Below are 20,925 nucleotides of genomic sequence, written 5' to 3'. Positions count from 1 at the left end.
CTTCTTCATTTTATTAGTTGTTATGAGTTCACACTTAAAATGGGATGAGTGAGAAGTATCTGAGTCTTTTCTGTAACTATTCATTTAGGAGTTTCTTAGGAACAGAGTATATACCCTTTTTTCTCCTCCTTCCTCTGCCTCTAGATCTAAGAAAATGTATTCACAGGAGCTCCAGTTCTTGTCAAACAAACACCCTCAAATCTATGATTTTGCTTCAGTCGGCCCAGAGGGACTGCCTTCTGCCTCAGGCTAGATACCTATCCAGGATGGTCACAGGTTAAGATATGGATGGCGAGACTCTGCCAAGGGGGAACTGAGTGGAGATGCATAAAACTGTTGTCCTCGTGTGGGAGGCTCAGAGAGTTCCTCTCCTCTCATTTCTCAGTGAACTCTGGAGAATGCTTTGTTGCCCTCCTTCTCTCTTGTTCTTCCTTTCCTCACATTTCAACGATTATGCCTTGTTTTAAATATTCCAAATGAAAAGACCAATTTCATTCCTTTTGGGGAGCTAGACTATCTTGCCTTCATGTTGGGGAGTTCTGGAGCCTTGGGAGTTTGATAAAAGATTTCTCTAAGTAAAATCCAAGAATCAGGAGGGATCCATTCAAGCCAAAACCTCTAACATAGAGAAAGAATCAGAAGGGATAACATACGTGACTGACTTCACGCAAGGGCTAGCCTGACTCACCTTAGGGCTAGCCTGATTTACCATCTCATTTGAAATTTCAATCCTGCCCCTCCCCCACATTCCTCATCCCCTTACTCTACTTATTCTGCATGTTCTTGTTTCCATAGTCCTTGTATAACCACTTATTTATTATGTCTGATGTGTATTGCCTATCTCCCTACCTCCCACCTCTCATGCCCCCAAACTCAGGAGACTATACACTTTTTGGGGTCGGGGATCTGTGCATGGATCAACTGAAGGATTATAAGGGAAGGGAAGACCTGATTATTTATTTATCTGCTATACATGTCTGTGATGCTCACCACATGTCAGGCACTGTCACAATCCTTAGCCAACTTCACTTACTTAATCCTAATAGAAAACCCATAAAGAAAGTTGTATTATTATCCCCATTATACAGGTGAGGAAACCAAGGCATGGAGAGGCAAAATGGCTCACCAGGAACACAGGTAGCCAGTGGTACAGCCAGGATGCAAACCAAGGCAGTCTGGATCCCGAGTTCCTGCCCTTTGTTACTGCACTATATGGTCACTCATTCTGCTATGCTGAATAAATGAATGAACAATGCTTTCAAACTCAGCTCCAATTCTAAACTTTTAAAGCACTGTTCACTCCCCTTTTTCTTTGCTGGGAAGAATTAGCTGCTGTATTTTAGTGCTTACTCTACTGTATTATAATGCACCTCCACTTATAAACTATAAGCCCTTGAGAGTGAGACTCTAGCTCAGGAACTGGTCCACTGGAGGACACCCATCAACATTTGCTCATCCAAATGGAGTTGAAAAAACACCTAGTTGTGAATCATTTGTAGGATGAACTTTAAAGTCTATGGAATCTAAAATATTCCAAAAATTGGGACAAGACATTTGCAAAGGCAGAATTTTTGCTGGTAATAAACACATGGCATTTCTTTGGCTGTCTGCCCATTTTCCAGACAGACAGCCTAAACACACTTTTCTCATGTTTATTACCTTAATTACAAGTTTGCTGAAGCTTGGATACACCTAAATAATGGCATTAGAGAGAAAACGAAAAAAAAAAAAAAAGAAAGAAAGAAACAGAAAAAAGAAAGAACAAGTCTCTCCAGTACTACATATCTTTACTCTTTCTTTTTGTACGTCTTTCACTGTATTAGGTATATATTTGATATTATGAAGAAACATGATCATCAGTGTGTAAACATGAGAGGTGCCATGTTCATTCATTTTTTTCTCCTTCTCAGCCACCCAGTAAGAGGCGGTGTGCTGGACACTAGGGTACAAAAAGGGTTGTGACACTACATTCAAGCAGTTGGCCCTCTCATGGGAAAGGTGAAAATAACAGACATTAAAATGAATGCAGGAAATTCAAGTATTAATAACAACAACAACACTAATATTAGCAGTCACTATAAAATAGCTGACAGTGTAAAACTCTTCTGAATTATCAGGCATTGTGTCAATCATACACGTTTTTTCGTTTAATTTTCATAGTGATCCAACAAAGATCCAATTAATTGCTCCCTTTTATGGATGAAAAGACTGAGAGTCTATGGAACTTAGGAAATAACATACGTAGTCACAGAGTTAGTGCCAGAGCTGGGAATTGACCCTAAATCAAATGGACACCAGAATCTATATTCTAAGATTAAATATTAAAATGGAAAATTTAGGAGCTGGAAAGGGGAAGGGGATAGTTGCTAGTTATACACTATATCTCAAACTCAGGCAATGAAAACAGTTATTATGGGAATTAATAATAAGAGTCTACAACTAATTTTTTTTTTTCATGGTGATAATAATGTTGAAATATTGAACAAGAATTTCTTATATTCTTACTTATGTGAAGGAAAGGTATTTAGTTTAGTGTCATAGTTGCAGATTATTCTTTTAGATCCTGCTTTTATTCTCTTTCTCTAGCTTTCTTCTTTCCTTCCGCTTTGCTGTCTGATACTGATGCATCGTACTTCCATATCAGATCAAAAGCATATGGGATTTTGAACTTATTGACACTGTTCTGTTAAAAATTACATTTAGAAACATGTTAAAAGGTCACATTTCTGGTTACTTATTTCTTGACACTTTGTGAGCACGAACTGTAGCCTTGGTTCATTAGTCAAGGATATTAACAGCCAGGGTTCGGCCTTCTGAGGTCACGTGGTATAATACTGGCCCACACATATTTCTAAGGCTTGTTAGAGTCTTTATTCTTTAAGAATTTCCCATTAATCTCTGCTCAAGAAGTGCAATAATAGGTTAGTTAGTCATCAGATACAAATCAGAATCATTTCTACAAGTATCTTTAATAGGGTTCATTAGTTCTGTGCTTATGTTTTAAGGAAGATGAAGATGGGGGAGGAAAAATGCCCCCTCTCCAACACAGAACCTTCCTCTGCTTCAACAGAGCCTCATTTTGGAATCACTGAAATTAAGACCTTGAGAATATGCCAAATCAAATGCAGAAAATGTGCCTTTCCTGTGGAAATGAGGATTCCTACATCCTGACTTATTTTTATTCACATAGAGACATCATCTTTGATCATTATCAGATTTTACAACTCATTGTTCCCTTCTAGTCCTCAGGGTGAGAGGATCATACAAATGGACAGGCAAATACTTGGATTATAGAAGGCATCCGATATTAATAACAGCAATAAAAAATGTTTACCTAACTTGAGTAGATTGTGTGTATAGATAGGATGTGTGTGTGTGTGTGTGTGTGTGTGTGTGTGTGTGTGTGTGTGTGCATGTGTATTCCTCTCTATCACTCAGAAAGAAAATATCAGAAGATCAGGATATGCATTACAGGGTTTTTGTATGCAATATTAGTCCATTTCTTGGCGGAGACCCAAATCTATTGTGGTGAGAAAGTAATAGATGAACTAACTAGGGACTCAGACTTACTGGCTAGTGTCCAAGAAACATTAAAAAATTGAGTACTGAACATAACAAGTAGGATGGTGCATGCAAATTTAGATGTCTCATTGAAAACAGCACATTTATTAATATATTAGACTTGTAGACGTGAGGGTGTTTTAATACCTATTCAGAAATTACTCGTGGGTTGGCTTCACAGACATATCACTTGCATAAGCGTGAGCTTACAGAATGATGCCAGGCGTGAGCGATCACGGCTGGACTATTCTAAAAATTGGGAAATAGGCAAAATATGTTATTGTCATAGTCAAGGCATCACCTTTCTTCTTAATTAATTCAACATAAATTTTTTGAATTCCTACTATGTGTCAAGCCCTATACTAAAATGCTGGAACAAGACAAACAAATGAGAAACAAAAACTCATATGCCAAATCAGACAATAGTTTAGTGGTTACCAGAGGGTAAGGGGGAGGGAGGTGGTAGATGAGGGTAAGGGGGATCAAATATATGGTGATGGAAGGAGAACTGACTCTGGGTGGTGAACACACAATGGAATTTATAGATGACGTAATACAGAATTATACACCTGAAATCTATGTAATTTTACTAACAATTGTCACCCCAATAAATTAAAAAAAAAATGCTGGGAACACCGAGATAAGAAAATTTAAAACATTGTCACACAATAACTGTTTTTTTGTTTTGTTTTGTTTTTTAAGTCATGGTTGTTAAAATATAATTTAATACAGTAAAGTTTACCCCTTTTAAGGGTACAGTTTGGTGTGTTTTGAGGAATGTGTACAGGCATATAACCACCACTATAATTAAAATACAGATGAGTCTAATAATATCCATCTTCCCAAAAAGTTCCCTGTTGTCTTTTTGTAGTTAATACCCTTCACTGATCCCCAGCCCCTGGCAACCACTAATCTAATTTTGTCCTTCTAGTTTTCCCTCTTCCACATGACATATAAGTGGAATTATACAAATTATAATCCTCTGTGCCAGATTTCTTTCACTTGCATAATGCTTTACATATTTATCCTTGTTAGATGCATCCATAGTTCATACCTTTTCATTGCTGAGTAGTATTCCACTTGTTTGTACATTACCCTGTTGATGGACTTTTGAATTGCTCCCAGTTTGGGTGATTATGGATAAAGCTACTACAAATATTTGTATACAGGTCAGGTCTTGTCCATTGTGTGGGTACATGTTTTCACTTTTTCTTGGGTAAATACCTAGGAGTGGTATTGCTGGGTCATATGGTAAGTGTATGTTGAACTTCAAAAGAAACTGTCAAAGAGCTTTCAGAATGATTGTACCATTTTGTTTCCCCATGACAATGTATGAAATTTTAAATGATCCACGTTCTCATTGGTGCTGTATATCATCAGTCATTTTAATTTAAGTCATGCTAATAGATGTGTAATGGTACCTCATTATGGTTTATATATACATTTCACTAACGACTAATAATGTTGAGCATCTTCATATGCGCTTATTTGCCACCCATAACTCTTTGGTAAAGTGTCTGTTCAAGTCTTTGTCCAGTTTTTTAAATTAGGTTTTGTCTTCTTAGGGAGATGTTCTGTGAATGTCAACATTCCGTTTTCTCATCTGTTAAATGGAAATAATGTGTACCTCACTGTGTTTTTGTAAAAGTAAAGGAATTATTGCTTATAAAAATGTGTAGCATAGTTCATAATATATTATAGGCATTACATAAATAACGACTGCTATTATTGTAAGACACAAATCCTACCCTAAGGGGCTTACCATCAGTTAAATTCAATGTCTTTCACTTTCTTCTAGCTCACATCCCATCCTATTCTACTTTAATCCTACCCGAGCCTCAACTAACCTTTGATATAGTCCTGAATGGTAACTAAGATATTGCATAGCCATAGATAATTGATTGTACAATAAGGCTGTCTTTGTTGCTTAAAGGTAGAAATGTGATCTAAAACCTAACGGCTGTGTTGGTGGAATGACAGTTGGGTGGATATGGTTTATTGTACAATGACTTCAACAGTTGACTCCAAATTGCTTGCCTTGCAACCCTAGATAAGTGGTGCCTTTGAGGACCACATTCTGAGAAGGCAGGGCCCAGGGCTTCTCTACAGATCTTGAGGAGGGCCCTGGGGGACAGAAACAAGGGAATGCCATTAGTGTGAAAGTTCTAAGGACAGAATGAAAAGGGAAGCTCTATAGGCCAATAAACAGATGGGGGATGGGGTGGAGAACATTCCATTCTATTAGTAGTGATTAGGAAATGCAAATTAAACCAATAATGCAATACCATTGCATAATTCTTAGAAAGGCAAAAATTAAAGTCCGATGACATTAAGGATCTTGACAATGTAAAAAAAAAAAAAATGGTTAAAGCCATTTGGAGAGAAATATGGCAATGATGAAAAACATCAAAAATGTCCATTTCCTACCACACCGCAACGTCATGTCTGTGAATCGACCTTATATCTACTATAAGGAGATATATTCAAGGGTGTCTGTTGCAGCATTATTAACATACAAAAGCTTTCACCTGAGTTTTACTCCTAATCAATATTTATATAAACAACTTATGTTTCTCCAGTTAGATCCATAGCCTCTCCTTTTTTTAAAAGGTACTTTCTCCAGAACATCTACCATGATCCTGTTATAAACTAGCATTCTTATCTATCATGTGTTTGAAGCTTTGGAATCACGCAGAGATGTTTCTGCTACCTGAGTCAATTCAGTGTTGTGCACAGGACAAGCTATACTCTGCAGACAAATTTGAAAATAGTCTGCAAGAAGTCTTAAGGAGCAAATTGGGAAATTTAGGTAATTTCTTGCTGAAGTGCTTAATATCTAGTAATATGAGTACTTGAAATGTCTTTAAAATGTCAGTTGGGAAAGGAAAGAATTACATTTTCTAGAGTAAAATCTTGATTCACTTAGAGCCCTTAAATGAGGAGCTTGCACCCCTGGTTTCCTCTCAGAAGGGGGGAAATAATCACACCATCAGTTCATATTAAGTAGTAGTCAAAAAAATAAATCAATATGTCTTCAGAAACATATTCTATACTCTCTACATTTCCATCTGAAGTTTTAGTTGATTATTGGCATTTAATAGTCAACTTGAGGTCTTGATAGCACCTCCGTGATTAAAAAGATTTGGTTTTGCTCAATGTGCTATCTAATTAGAAGAATAATAAAACTTTTGAATTACATGATTTGAAACAATAAATTCTGGATTTGTGGGTATCAGCTCTAAGTTATCAAGAAAATGTATGTATTTTATACATATCCATTTAGCACAACTTCAAAAATTTAGATAATATGCATCAAAGATAAGGTCATCAAACCAATCTACTATGCATTGCTAGACCCAAAGTACACTGTGAAATATTGTTACCAAGATAGGAAAAAGGCACGTGCTGCTTCATCCAGTAATTCTACTTCTATGGCAAAAAGGGGAGACGCTCTATTCTTCAAAGCTGTTTACTGAAATGTTATACATGTATTAGATAATAAAACATTACAAAGAATATAATATCCCAACATAGGATTGATTGAATAATTGACCATATCCAATTACTTGACTATTATATATACATTCAATATGATAAATTAAAAACAATATATCAGTAAAATGATATATATACATAAATACTTTGTCTATACTATGTTTATAATTATGCTGAAATTATGAGTTCATGTGGGTAAGAATTTGAAGGAAAATGGCAGGTAGTCATCTGCTTTATGGATGTTTGGGGGTCATGGATGAAATTATTATTTTTTGAACAATTTATTATTTTCATCTTTTTTCTGTTATTTTAAAAGAAAAAAAACACATTAAATACAGCACTCCAGTCGTTGAGTATGTTTATTTGTTTAGAGCTATGCCTCACCCCGATACATAATGGCCAATATTAATGTGAGTTTTCTGAAGATATTCTGAGTAAAATGAATTCATACTCTTTGCAAAGTGGTGACAGTTTCCTTACATAAATCACATCTATTTTAAAGAGAAGGAATCTTTTCCCCATTATCCCCAACTACTTCAGCTAAGCTTCCCCTGAGTTCTTATAATCAGAACAACCTTAAAAAAATAAATAAGTAAAAATCAAAAAGGTGGACTTCTGAGCTGGAAGAGTTTTTTTAAGTTCTCATGGCTCTAATTGTTACATGCAAATTGTTCAATAAATAACGTTGGCTATAAAAAGAAAAGATATTAATTAAGAAAAGGATTTAGGCTGACTCAGTCTCATACATGAGACAAAAGGTTAAGTAAATGCCAAGGCCGCTGTGCCTCTTCAAACAATGAATATTAGTTTTAGAATCATTAATGTCTACTTAGAAAACAGAGTCATATTGGAATCTTGTATGCCAAAATAACCAAGGCCAGACCTGTTTCTTTTCAATCTGCAGCGAAATTATTCTCCAACTGAGAGCTAAATGTATGCAATTAAGAGTGCTAGGTAAGACAATAGGGACTGGCATTTTAATGTAGAGCCAAATTGAGATCATGTTTTTCCTTGAGTATAGTAACTTTCACGGTTACTGTGTATCAGCAAGATCTGAATCAATTTTGCTGAGGAAAAGCAGGGCTGACTGGTGGTGGGAAGCCACGCCACTGTCTGATGTGGTTGTAGCAGAATCCCAAGAGCAGGTCAGTAAGGGACAGGAGTGAAGACATGGCGGGGACAGCTGTCTGCCTGCAGCCAGGCATGCTTCCTCCAAGAACAACAAAAGGTATCTTCAAAGCAAGATACTTTGCAGACTCACTTCCATATCCTCAACTAGTTGAGCCTTGAATACTTCCTGTATCAATCTGGAAATTCTGCAAGCTAAACTTGATTTTGTAGTGATTTTTTTTTTTTTTTTTTTCTCTAGGGTTATTCTTTAATCACTTTCTACCTTCTTGCCAGATAGGTACTCTGCTGAAATTAAGGTGAGCAGGAAGGAGAGCTTTTGGTGCCACTTGAATTTTGGCAGAGTTTACAAATATATATTTCTTTGATTTTTCATTTAATTTTCCAAATACCTTGTGGGATTCCAATGCCTCTGTCAAGCCAAAATATGTCTTTTAACTTCAGTACTTCCAATGATTCATATTTACGTATATGGGGAAGTACAGTATGATATTCAAATTCTAAAATTTAAGGAGGTTTTTGTCAGTGGTAAATTATTTTATAATTATTGCTAATGTTAACTTATATGGAAAATATATTTAATATATAATTTTAAAAATTCCTCTTAGGGTGAAAAAGGTGAAGGTGATTATAGTCAATAATATTGTGATAAGTTTACATAGTGACAGATGATTACTAGATTTAGTGGGGTGATCACATTGTAAGGTATAAAAATGTTGAATCACTATATTGTATAACTGAAACTAATATAACTAATATCATGTTGTATAACAACTATACTTAAATAAAAACAATGAAAATTTAAAAATGCTTTAAAAAACCCTCTTAAATCTCTGCTGTGTAAAATATCTGTGGAATTGAAAATAATTGAAGTTCAACAAATGCCTTTTGCTTCAAATCTTATTTTGCTGAATGCCTAAACACATGTATTCATTTAAAAATAATTAAACCCATTGCATTTAATGCATTCATTTTTATGATGTTGGATTCTGAAATCAGATTTTTGTTCAGCTAAATATGGAAAGTAAAGACGTACAATTCCAGCCTAAAGTGTATCCTGAGATGTACAGTTTTGAACTTGGATGATTCCTTAAATGAGACAAAAAATATGAATGAAAATTGATGTGAAAGGAGATGAAGGAGGGGGTACTCGTCAGTTGTCAGTGCTTCAGCCCCTTGATAGAGCAAGTTTAGTAAGTAATTCCACCAGGTCCTGCCCTAGATGTTCCACTTTGGAAATTAGGTGATACAACCTGCCTTCATTCTGCCCTTCTAGTACTTTTCTCACTTTAATATTTTCTCACAATATTTTATGAGATTAAAGAAAATGGAGAAGAAAAACAAAGCAACAATAAAAGAGTCAGTTGGTAGAAATAAAATCATTTAATGTGAGATTGCTTAAATATGTTTAAAGATAAAACTTCTGAGCATTGTTAGTTTTTATTCTCTAAATAGCTAATCTTAAATTTGACAGAGTATTTCTTTTTCTCATCATAAAGCCTTACTGAATGCTTAACTCAATCACCATAATTTCAACTACAGGAAACATAAACATTATGTGCATAATGCACATATATATTATATGTGTATATTACATATATATCTAATATATATGCATCATGAATATACAATGTGTATATATACATATATACTTTAGACATGTGTTTATATATGTATATGTGTGTACACGCATACATACAACACATGGGAATGGAGAATGAAGTCCCATACTGTACATATGTATGTATGTGTGTATATGTGTGTGTCTGTGTGTGCACACTTATATGTGTGCATACATTCCAGACATTGTAGTTTTAATGGGAAAAATTTATCCTCTGAAGACCTCTGGCAAACCCTGGAACTGTCATAGTCAGGATAGTCGTACATTAAGTTCCTTTTGTTAAACACGTCTGTAGTGAAAAATCAAAACAAAGTGTTCCTATGCTGAATTATCTTTGTAGAAAAGTACAGCAGTGAGGTAGACCGGGCCTTAGAGGTGGTAGATGCTGGAAATTTTGCATCTGATAGAAGGTCCTGAGCCCTTGGTAAAGACAAGTGAGTAAAGACTCTAGTCTACTGTTGATCTTCCTCTATGCTGGAAGGGGGGCAGAGGCTTTCTGCGGACATGGCTATACAAGCAGAAATGTAATATATCGGGGATGGGTGACGGGTGTGGTAAGAATGGGAACCAGTGAGTGAGAATGAGGTGAAGAGAGGAAAAAATAAAAATGAAGACAGTATGTGTACGAGTATATAGAGTGAAATAAACAATGGGAAGCATAGAAGGTGGCAGATGCAGAGGCAGAAACAAGCAAAACTAAGGACCCCAATTAAGGAGATAAATGGGATAAAGTGTAAAAATATAGAAGAGGTGGAAACTGAGCCAAAGTAAGAGATAGTAAACTAAGGTGAGGAGGCAAAATACAGAAAGCAGGGAGGCTTAAAGTAAAGACGAACACAAAGAAACAACAGCAAGTGAGAGTGACAAGGACAAAGGGAACTTTGGAAGGGTTCTCTGAGAGCTTGCATCATCGGAGGTATTATTTTTAAAAAAAGGCACAAACACGTGCGAGAAGGAAAAAAGAAATTAAAAGAATAAGAAACTCAGTTTTAAAACACAGGCAAGGGTGGACAGGTCCTCAGTTGGGTAGAGCGCGAGCTCTGGGCAACGGGGCTGCCAGTTCGATTCCTACATGGGTCAGTGAGCTGCACCCTCTGCAACTAGAATGAAGTCAATAAGCTGCCACTGAGCTCCCAGGTGGCTCAGTTGGTTGGAGCGTGTGCTCTCAACCACAAGGTTGCTGGTTCGACTCCCGTGAGGGATGGTGGGCTGTCCCGCCTGCAACTAACAATGGCAACTGGACCTGGAGCTGAGCTGCACTCTCTACAACCAAGATTGAAAAGACAACAACTTGACTTGGATGGAGCTGATGAGTCCTGGGAAAAACACACTACTGTTCTCCAATAAAAAGTCCTGGAAATGCACACTGTTCCTCAATAAAGTCCTATTACCCTTCCCCAACAAAAAAAAAATCTTAAAATAAAAAAAAAATAAATAAAAACATAGGCAAAATAATTGTATTAGAAGCCCCTTTTGCCAAAGAAGCATAAGAGCCTATATAAAGTGGAGGTGAGGGGGAGCAAAAGAATAGATATCATGTTTCCCTCCCTTTAGGGGAAGTGAGAAACACTAACCATAAAAATATTCCTATCTAATCGTTGTTTGAAGAGTAGAGAAAGCATGGTCTAAGAGAAGAACAAGAAGTAAACAGTTTAGGTAATCCCCATGTTGCCTGGGACCCTATACTGAAATCCAACCATAGTCATTTAATCCATTTGGAGCATACCCTACTCTGTACCTGGCTCTGTACTACATGGTATGGTATACTGATGGACTTACAGTATAAAAGGCAAGAAAACATGTAAAGCCCATGTGTAATTAACTATGACACCCAACGGTATATTAGATAAGGAAGTAAAAATTCTGACAATTATACCATTTTCAATTTGCCAGTATATTCCTTATTAACACATTTCATTATCAAAGTTGAGAGTGAGGTGGAGAGAGGAGAAGCCTTGGGTTGGTCTGTATTTATGGGTTTCCGTTATCCTCGAGATCACTTTTCCAATGACCACAGTTAACTGAGAATGGGTTTTCGTATATAAGTTTGTTGGTGGAGAAGCCTTTAGGCTCATATGGAATAGGTAAACAAGAACCAGGCTTGAGTTTTTGTTTTTTTTTTATTAAATTTATTGGGGTGACAATTGTTAGTAAAATTACATAGATTTCAGGTGTACAATTCTGTATTACATCATCTATAAATCCCATTGTGTGTTCATCACCCAGAGTGAGTTCTCCTTCCATCACCATATATTTGATCCCCCTTACCCTCATCTCCCACCCCCCACCCCCCACCCCCCTTACCCTCTGGTAACCACTAAACTATTGTCTGTGTCTATGAGTTTCTGTTTCTCATTTGTTTGTCTTGTTCTTTTGTTGTTTTTGGTTTATATACCACATATCAGTGAAATCACATGGTTCTCTGCTTTTTCTATCTGACTTATTTCGCTCAGCATTACAGGCTTGAGTTTTGATAATACTGCCAATATATGAAATAAAGAATTTTATTGTTATTAGCTATATCTGCAAACCCCCTCTTAATTTCTGTAATTAACATATTTGATTCTGTGGTTAAAACATAAACCAGAACTAATAAGAAATAAAAAGCTTGAGTTTTATAAACTGCTTCTACCCACAAACCTTGGGAATTTTGAGATATTTTAGCTATTTTATGATGCAATCATTATCCTTTTCAGGTTCAACTCACAAATATTTAATTATTGTTTTGTTTTGTTTTGTTTTTACCCAATTTGCCAATTATCTTGCTCTTAATCATTATCAATTAGCAAAGAAAGCAGCAAAATATTTCTGTTATTATGCATTTTCTTTCTCCTATATTACAAAATTCCTGGTTCATCCCAAGTACATGCCTAAGAAGTGGAAAACAAAGCAATGAAAGATGAGGAAGTTGAGAACAATCAGTATATGGATTCATTGCTAAAGACCAGTCCTAGTCTAAAACAGAAACAAGAAATGTGGTGTATAAAAATGCCGCTCCTCAGTCTTGTAAGTGGTTTTCAGAATGTATGACCAAGAAATGTTTTCTGGACCCCTCCATTTCTCTTCTTCCTACTCATTCCCACTCTGCCCAAGTCCACATGTCATTATATTTCAACAAACTCAAGCAGCTACTTGGCAAACACATATTTGGTTTTTCCCCAAGTGCCCATATGTCCATGTCATGCAGATGCAAATGTTACTGGAAGAAGATATGTAACTCATTAAATGCCTGTTCGTTCTAAGCACATTGACTCGTGCTTTCGATGGCATCATTACTTAACTGAGTCCTCCACTAGCTCAGGCTTAATTTTATTGACCTTGTCTTTAGCCAGGGTATTACTGAAGATCATAAGTGCTCCATCTTTTCATTTACTAAGAAGCTACTATATGTATAATTAAGAAACAGGAAAATATCAGGAGGAAGCAACCATTGCCAGTTGCCCCATGTTTCTCTCAGAAAGGGGCTGAGTCCATCAAAGAGAAACCAGGTTTTTCACCTAGGGGGTCCATATCCTACAGACAAAAGAAATCCACATTTCACTCATTAATTCATTCTTTCACTTTCTACGTGCTACACAGGAGGATTAGTGAGAGGAAGACATATAGTCCCAGCCTTCAACAGCTCATAGTCTCCTGGGAGGGAGGGGGGCAGACACATCAACAAACCTGCCCTGCTCAGAGATGACTCCTGATCAAGAGGTATGTGTCAGCAGTGCACTCTGGGAGCACTGAGCGGGAACAATAAGAAGAGGAGCCTCAAACATGTTCTCAGTAAATAGGCGAACTTCTCTGAAAATGTGTTGCAGTGGCAGTGGAGGACAAGTTGATGTCATTATATTCCTTTTCGAGGGGGAGAAAAAAAACTGAGACTCAGAAAAAACTGGAAGTACACTTTTCCACAGCCATCATGCAGAGCTGAGATTAGAACCGTTTCTGAAGGCACAGTGACTCAGCCCAACAAAATAGATGTGCTGTTCCAGCATTGCTTGGCAAAGAGCCCTCCTTGCCATGAGTAAAAAAGATGCTACATTTTGTTTCATATTCAAAATATGTTATATAACCCAGTTGGAATTCACTGAAACGATGTTCTCACTTCATTTCAGACCCTTAGGGGACACCTGGAAGTGAATTTTGGGCAACGCACCACCTGTTTTTCTATTTGACCTTTCCTTTACAAAGTCAGCTCTTTTTCTTGACTTCCTTATTTGTGTTAAGGTGGCTACTATTTCCCTGTTATGCAAAACCAAAGGGTCAGAATCACCTGTAGGCCTTTCTTTTCCCGTCCCTCTCCTATCTACTTGTATCCTAAGGTTTATTCATTCTTGAGTGTCACACACCCAGAAACAAACTCATCTTACTTTCTATCTCCTGTCTCACCATTTATATCATCCTAACCCTTCCAATGGCATCCCACCTACCTGCTCATCTCTAAGCTCCTATGGTTTACACTAGGGGTGTCTAAACTGCGGCCCACGATCCATTTTTTATTGGCCCGCAGCAAATTCCAAAAATATATTTAGTTTACTTAAATAAACCAGGAGAAGCAATATGTACTTCACCTCAAGTGAGTGGCCCGGCTGTTTGTGTATTTTACCAGATATGGCCGTTGGTGGAAAAACGTTGAAAAAAGTTTGGACACCCCTGATATATACTGTCTGATTTGTCATCTTACAATTTTCCTGTCTTCAATTAATCATCCACCTCAGTGCCAAAACCTTAAAGTTTCTCTTCAAAGACAAAGAAATCTTAGTCTGCCCTACCAGCTCTCCAGGCTCACGCTCACGGGCCCCCTTCTCGATTTCTGACCCAGTCAAGTCATTTCCTCACTGTTGCCTATATTCACCTGGAGTTCCCATATTTTTATTTTGGCTTAGGCCACTGGCCTTTCCTGGATTTCTTTACATTTTCCTTGCCAAATCCCTCCTTCCTTTGACAGGCTTCACGTCAGTCTTTTGAAAATTTTCTTGATTACTCCAGATAATTATGTTTTCTTTCTGCTCCAAACTCTCAAAACACCTTCTAAGCTATGCCCCTAACTTGGCCCTTACCTTATTAGAGCTGCTTGGTTGGGAAATATTGTCTCTTCAAACTTACCGTGTTTCCCCGAAAATAAGACCTAGCCAGACAATCAGCTCTAATGTGTCTTTTGGAGCAAAAATTAATGTAAGACCCGATCTTATTTTACTATAATGTAAGACCAGGTAATATAATATAATATAATATAATATAATATAATATAATATAATATAATATAATATAATATAATAATATAATATAATATGACTGGGTCTTATATTAATTTTTGCTCCAAAAGATTCATGAGAGCTGATCGTCTGGCTAGGTCTTATTTTCGGGGAAATAGGGTACGTGTCAAATGTCCCCATGTATTCATTAGGACTTAATACATGCCAGTCACTGTGAGAAATGTCTTACTTACACTATCTAAATAAAATCTTGCAAAAATCTCAGGAGTCAGTATCCCATCTTCAGATGAGACAATCAAGATCCAGAGAAATTAAATTTGTGAAGGACCTAAAGCCACATAGCTAATTAGCATTCCATCTGGACTAGAGCTCAGCTCTGTCAGATGGCTGGTCCTTCACAGTCTCCACTGTGATAATATACTGTAAAGACTTTGATAAAAGGCATTATGCCTAGTAGGACCTCTTTAGAACCCACCAGTAGTTAACAGACTGTAAATTTTTAATGGATATAATATTAATTAATTGTTTCATTTTAAGGGTGCTCTGTAACCTCAGTTTTAAAAGAGAGAATGACAATAGAGTGTAAGCCAACTACAGGCTCTAAATGACCAACTACAATTAGACTGCAGAAGTATACACCTGCTTTGATTTCAGAAATACACACCTGTTTTCATTACTACTGACGTATAAGAAAGCAGATTTGGCCATGGTTGAAATAGGGAAGATCTTAGAAACCACACCTGTCAGTGAACAAAAAGAGCCCTCAATTTGTGTCTCTTACCCTTTTCCTCCTCACCCGGCTTAGGGTACTGGCACACCCTTCTAGTTTGTGCTTTAACACAAAGGATGGTGACACCAATGATGGGAATTTACATAGAACAGCTCTTGGGGAGTTGGTCCTCCATAAAAACCTTGGTCCTTGCACCATTTTGCTCCAATACAATTAGGCCATCCCACGTGGCCTTAATGAAAAGTGGGGACCTTTTATGTGGTCATTGTGCCAGAGAGGAGGAGTGGCAAATCCTGCTAGAAACAAGGCTCCTTTAATTATAAAAAAAAGACTTCCTTATACCAGGTTAGAAATAGGAGCATCAAGAATCTGAGGTTCCTCAAAACATTGAAAGGAGATATGACTTGCTTTAAGTTCAAAAAGTTCAGTCTGCACAGCTAGTGATTAAGGAAATTTTCATAAACCTCAGAGGTTCTGTGAAAGACTCTGGCTACTTAGAATGTCAGTCTCTGTGATAAAAAGATAACTGGACTCAGGTTAAAGAATAATGTTTGCATCTTCACCATGTGGGTTCAAGAAACTGTACCCCACTAGAGTTAACTAATATTATGCAAGCTTTGAAAAGAGACATGTTTTTGCAACAAGGATAACCTAGGGAGAATAAAACGTCTGATTTGATGAAAAGCCTCTGGTAAAATTAGAACCTGCTTCTGTGCTTATTCAAAGAAAATAGAAAGTAATGAAAATTAAAAGAGTGACAGAGGAATCTTGCAAAAATCCTGACAAGATGGCAATCTAGAATTCAATAGAGTTGATTTTGTCTTTCGCTATGGTTTCATCAGTTTTTTTCTCTTCCCTTCTTTCCATTTCGTTTTCTTTCTGTATCTCTCAGATACAGACGTGTTTCTTCATAAATTAATCACATGCATAGAAGCAATCTTTTCAGGGAGTGCATGTAAGCTTTGTAAGAAAAGACTCCTGCATTGACCAACGGGGAGAATATCCTCATCAGCTGCCCACCAACAAACAGTTACTCCCTGGTGAAAACTTAAACTGAAGGTTCTATGGAGAGGAGCAGTGGCTGATTTTAGACAAGCTTCAAGGATCTAGCCTAGCAGATGGCATTTGTCTGAGTACCATGATTTGGAAACTTTTTATTATATCAACAGCCAGGAATAGAAATTTGACACTGACATATTTAACACAGAGAGGGGGAAGAAGTGGGCTGAAGCCAAAGGACAAGATAAGACTGAAGTGTGTTACTCAGAGGACAGTTAATATCAATATCAGGAGACGTGGAGTTAACCAGTTTGAACCAGTGCGGCATTCATTAATTGATTAAATTGAAAAGGGCTCTACTCTGTGGTCTTCAGGCTTCAGCATGTAGTACAGTCCAGGCCAGACCCAATGGACCAAACCAGAGTCTGAAATCAAAGCTGACAGTACAAGAGCAAAAATCAAGAGGGAAACGTGAGGTACAGAAATCTTAATCTGAGGACCCTTGGAAAAACACTCAGGTTGCCATTGAAACAACCTCACTACAAAGTGATCTGCTTACTTCAGAGGATCAGTATCTTTTATCTGGGCAAGTTTGGAACAGGCCAGGGGTTCAGTGTGATTCTGCAATCCAGGAGCATCCCAGGTCACCGAGAACTTTTCCTCTTGTTGTCTAGTTTAGCACAAAGGGCAGGAATAGCACATTGGAAAGGTGTGGGCCACTGGGACTTCTCGCAGTGGTGTTGTAAGGGGTAGTGACACATTTATGAAGTGTCTAATACAGTGCCTGCTGAATACTAAAGTCTAGATTGAAATCTTTATTCTGCAGTTACTAGTTGTATGACCTTGGGTAAACCACAGCCTATTTGAACGTCAGTATCTACGTATGTGTAATGACGTCATAACACCTCCTGCGCCTGTCCTTGCCCTGTCTGTCCTCAGATCCATTTTCTGCCTTTCTTCTTCCCTGTTCTGTATTTCAGAGTGCTCACCCTGTAAATGCATATCTCTGTTTTTTTGGCCAATGGGAGGCACTGTGGGAGAATGGAGGGCAGAGAAAAGAGGGATGCCAAGGAATTTCTCCCATAGTGTCTCTACCTTGCCTGGCACTTCCAGAAATAGCTCCTCTGTGGTTCTAGTTCACTCTGGGCTTGTGAAATTCTACCTTCTTCTTTTCCCCATCAATATGTGGCTGCCTCACCACGCCCCGTTTGGCTTCTCAATGCTTGCATTACCTGTGTTATCTATTCACTATCTCACATTATCTGTCCTAAATCCTCTCTGATACGGAGGGTTTCCTTTTTCTTGCTTGAATTTTGACTAAGACACCGTCCTCATAGTCTTCTGTGAAGAGTTTTGATAATTACAGATATGAAACATCTAGTACAATGCCTGGAGAATAGTAAAGTGCTCAGGTATTTGCTATAAACTTACAGACGGTGAAGAAACATGCTTTATGTTAGCCCCTTGGGTCTCTATTTTAGGTTTCACCCCCAGTGCTTCATTGTGCATTTGATCTGCATGGCACTTGTTTGGTAGATAATATACATGGCTTAGTGTGTGAGGATAGATTGATATTTTTAAATTAATGTTTTATTCCTTTTACGACCATAAATATGCTAAGAATAGCAGGCTCTGATGAAATGCATGTTGCTAAAAAAAAGCCTCGATGTTCAAATTTACTCTTTCTCCACTCTTAGGGTAATTTGTGAGAGTATCCTGTTTCCCAGGTGGTCTTAGGCTGGGCATACCTTCCTTGTGCCCTCAGATGCTTTCTCACACAGCCTGAGGGTCTCGTGCTTGAGCCCGTAGCAGCTGGAACAGATCCTGAAAATCTATCATAGGCCAGGTTTTCTTGACCATAGTGTAAGCATGTGTGTTCAACTAGAGAAACAAGAGCAGTGTGTTGTCATTTCTACTTTTAGATGTCTTTTCCTCCTATGGGCTACCTTGCAACTTTTTGTCCGGAAGTACAAGTATTATCTCTTTACTGTACATTTCATTATTAAAACTCAGATGTGTGGAATAGGTCTCTCAACCATCATTTGTCCTCAAGACAAACACTCTTTCCTCAAGAATTGGGATGCTGATTAAGAGATATCTGTCTGTATCATCTTTGGCATGATATTGAACTTCGAGTCACAGTGTCCTCATCTGTAAAGCTGGTAAAATAGCACCTTCCTGATAAGATTCTTTTCAGAATCACAAGTATATAGAATTTTTGTTTTGTTTTGTTTTGTTTTTAAATCAAGGGACTCAAGGGTGCCAAGACCATTCGGGGGGAAAGAGCAGTCTTTCCAACAAATATGCTGATAAACTGGATATCCACATGCAGCAGAATAAAGTTGGACCCTTACGTAACACTATATACAAAAATTAACTCAAAATGGATCAAAGACAAAAATGTAAGACCAGAAACTATAAATTCTTAAAAGAAAACATAGGGCAAAATCTTCCCAACATTGGATTTGGTGATGATTTCTTGGAGATGATACCAAAGGCAAGGGCAACGAAAAAAAAATAGACAAATTTGATTTCATGAAAATGTAAACATTTTGTGCATCAAAATATCAACAGAGTAAAAAGTAAACCCAGAGATGGGGAGAAACTATTTGTTAATAATATATCTGATCAAGATTAGTATCTAGAATATACAGAGAACACTTAATACTCAACAACAAAAAACAAACAACCCAATTCACAAAGTGAGCCAATAACTCAAAGAGACATTTCTCTAAAAGAGATATAGAGATAGCAAATACGCACATGAAAAGATTCTCGAGGTTGTTAATTATTAGGGAAATGCAAATAAAAACTACAACGAGATACCACTTCACTCACATTAGGATGACTACTATCAAAAAGTAGAAAATAACAAGTGTTGGTGAGAATTGGAGAAATTGGTAACCTTGTATACTGTTGGTGGGAATGTAAAATGATACAGCTGCTGAGGGAAAAAGTATGGCAGTTTCTCAAAAAATTGAAAGTACAAATACCATATGATCCTATAAATCCATTTCTGGGTAATCCCCAAAGAATCGAAAGCAGGGTCTTGAAGAAATATTTGTACACATTATTCACAACAGATAAAATGTGGAAGCAACCCAGGTGTTCACTGATAGATGAATGAACAAGAAAAATGTGGTATATACACACAATGGAAATTTAACCTTAAAAAGGAAGGAAAGTCTGACATATACTACAACACGGATGAACCATGAGGAAATGCTAGATGAAATAAGTTAGTCATGAAAAGATAAATCTATACGTTTCCACTCTTATATGAGGTACTTAAAGTAGTCAAAATCATAGAGGCCGAAAGTAGAATAATGGTTACCAGGGTCTGGGGGTAGGGGTGGGGATTGGGGAGTTAGCGTTTAATGGATAGAGAGTTTCAGTTTTATAAGATGAAAAGAGGTGGTGATGGTTGCACAATATTATGATTCTATTTAATTCCACTGAACTATATACTTAATATCAAGATGGTAAATTTTGTGTTACCACTGTTAAAACAAAAAAACAAATAAACAAACAAAACCCCCAAGGGACTCATAAAGCAAAAAGCCGTCTCATTTGGGATGATCTGAAGACTCGTGGATTGCCTGGATCCATGAGGTTGAGTATTGGAACTTTGTAGAATAGCCAGAGCTCCTTGGTCTCCAGCAATTCCTTGAATGACCCTTATCCTGCTTCTTATGTCCCTAGGAAACCGGAGACTTGCATGATTTTAGGCTCCATGGAAGGTATGTAATTAGAATAAAACATGGCTTTTGTCCTCAAGAAGGTTGTAGTTCAGTTGAAAAGAGAAAAGTATACTTTCTTTCCCAGTTCATACTAACTTTTATATCTTGCTTAGCTGTCTTAAAGTTTTATGCCTTGTAAAGTTTGACCTGTTCTCATTTGTTTGTTTGTTTGTTTTATAGGAAGAAGCCTGCAGATCACTGGTGGCAACTATTACTCTTGCTAAAATTTCTCCAATAATGGAACAAAATTTAGATTTGGCAGCAAAAACAAATCCCAAGTTAAGTTGGGAGCCCCAAAGCCAGCCGTATAAAAGCTCATCATTTCGGGCTGTTCACCCTGTGTCTTGGACTGACTCACCAAAAAGTCTCGTCACAAAGTGAAGCATCTTTCCTTTTCCAGTAATTAACTTTTCAAAAATTTCCATTTTTTCCCTTTACTTTTTCCTA

The 20,925-nt window shown here is 37.2% G+C and overlaps 1 protein-coding gene across 5 annotated transcripts in view; it reads left to right on the top strand.

Annotated features, from left to right (window-relative positions):
* LOC109437798 (uncharacterized) overlaps nt 1-20,925 on the top strand; it is an 802,202-nt gene that overhangs the window by 740,891 nt on the left and 40,386 nt on the right. For all 5 annotated transcript variants that reach the window (XM_088796151.1, XM_088796150.1, XM_088796154.1 and 2 more), the window contains exon 6: nt 20,659-20,877. In XM_088796151.1, the coding sequence (XP_088652277.1) occupies nt 20,659-20,859 (201 nt within the window). In that variant the 3' untranslated portion in view covers nt 20,860-20,877. The remainder of the gene's footprint in view (nt 1-20,658; nt 20,878-20,925) is intronic.

Source organism: Rhinolophus sinicus, chromosome 2 (genome assembly GCF_057876585.1).
Source record: "Rhinolophus sinicus isolate RSI-liver-muscle chromosome 2, RSI-T2T, whole genome shotgun sequence".
Lineage (NCBI taxonomy): Eukaryota > Metazoa > Chordata > Mammalia > Chiroptera > Rhinolophidae > Rhinolophus > Rhinolophus sinicus.
The sequence above is the reverse complement of the archived record's forward strand: the minus strand, read 5'-3'. Positions and strand labels throughout refer to the sequence as shown.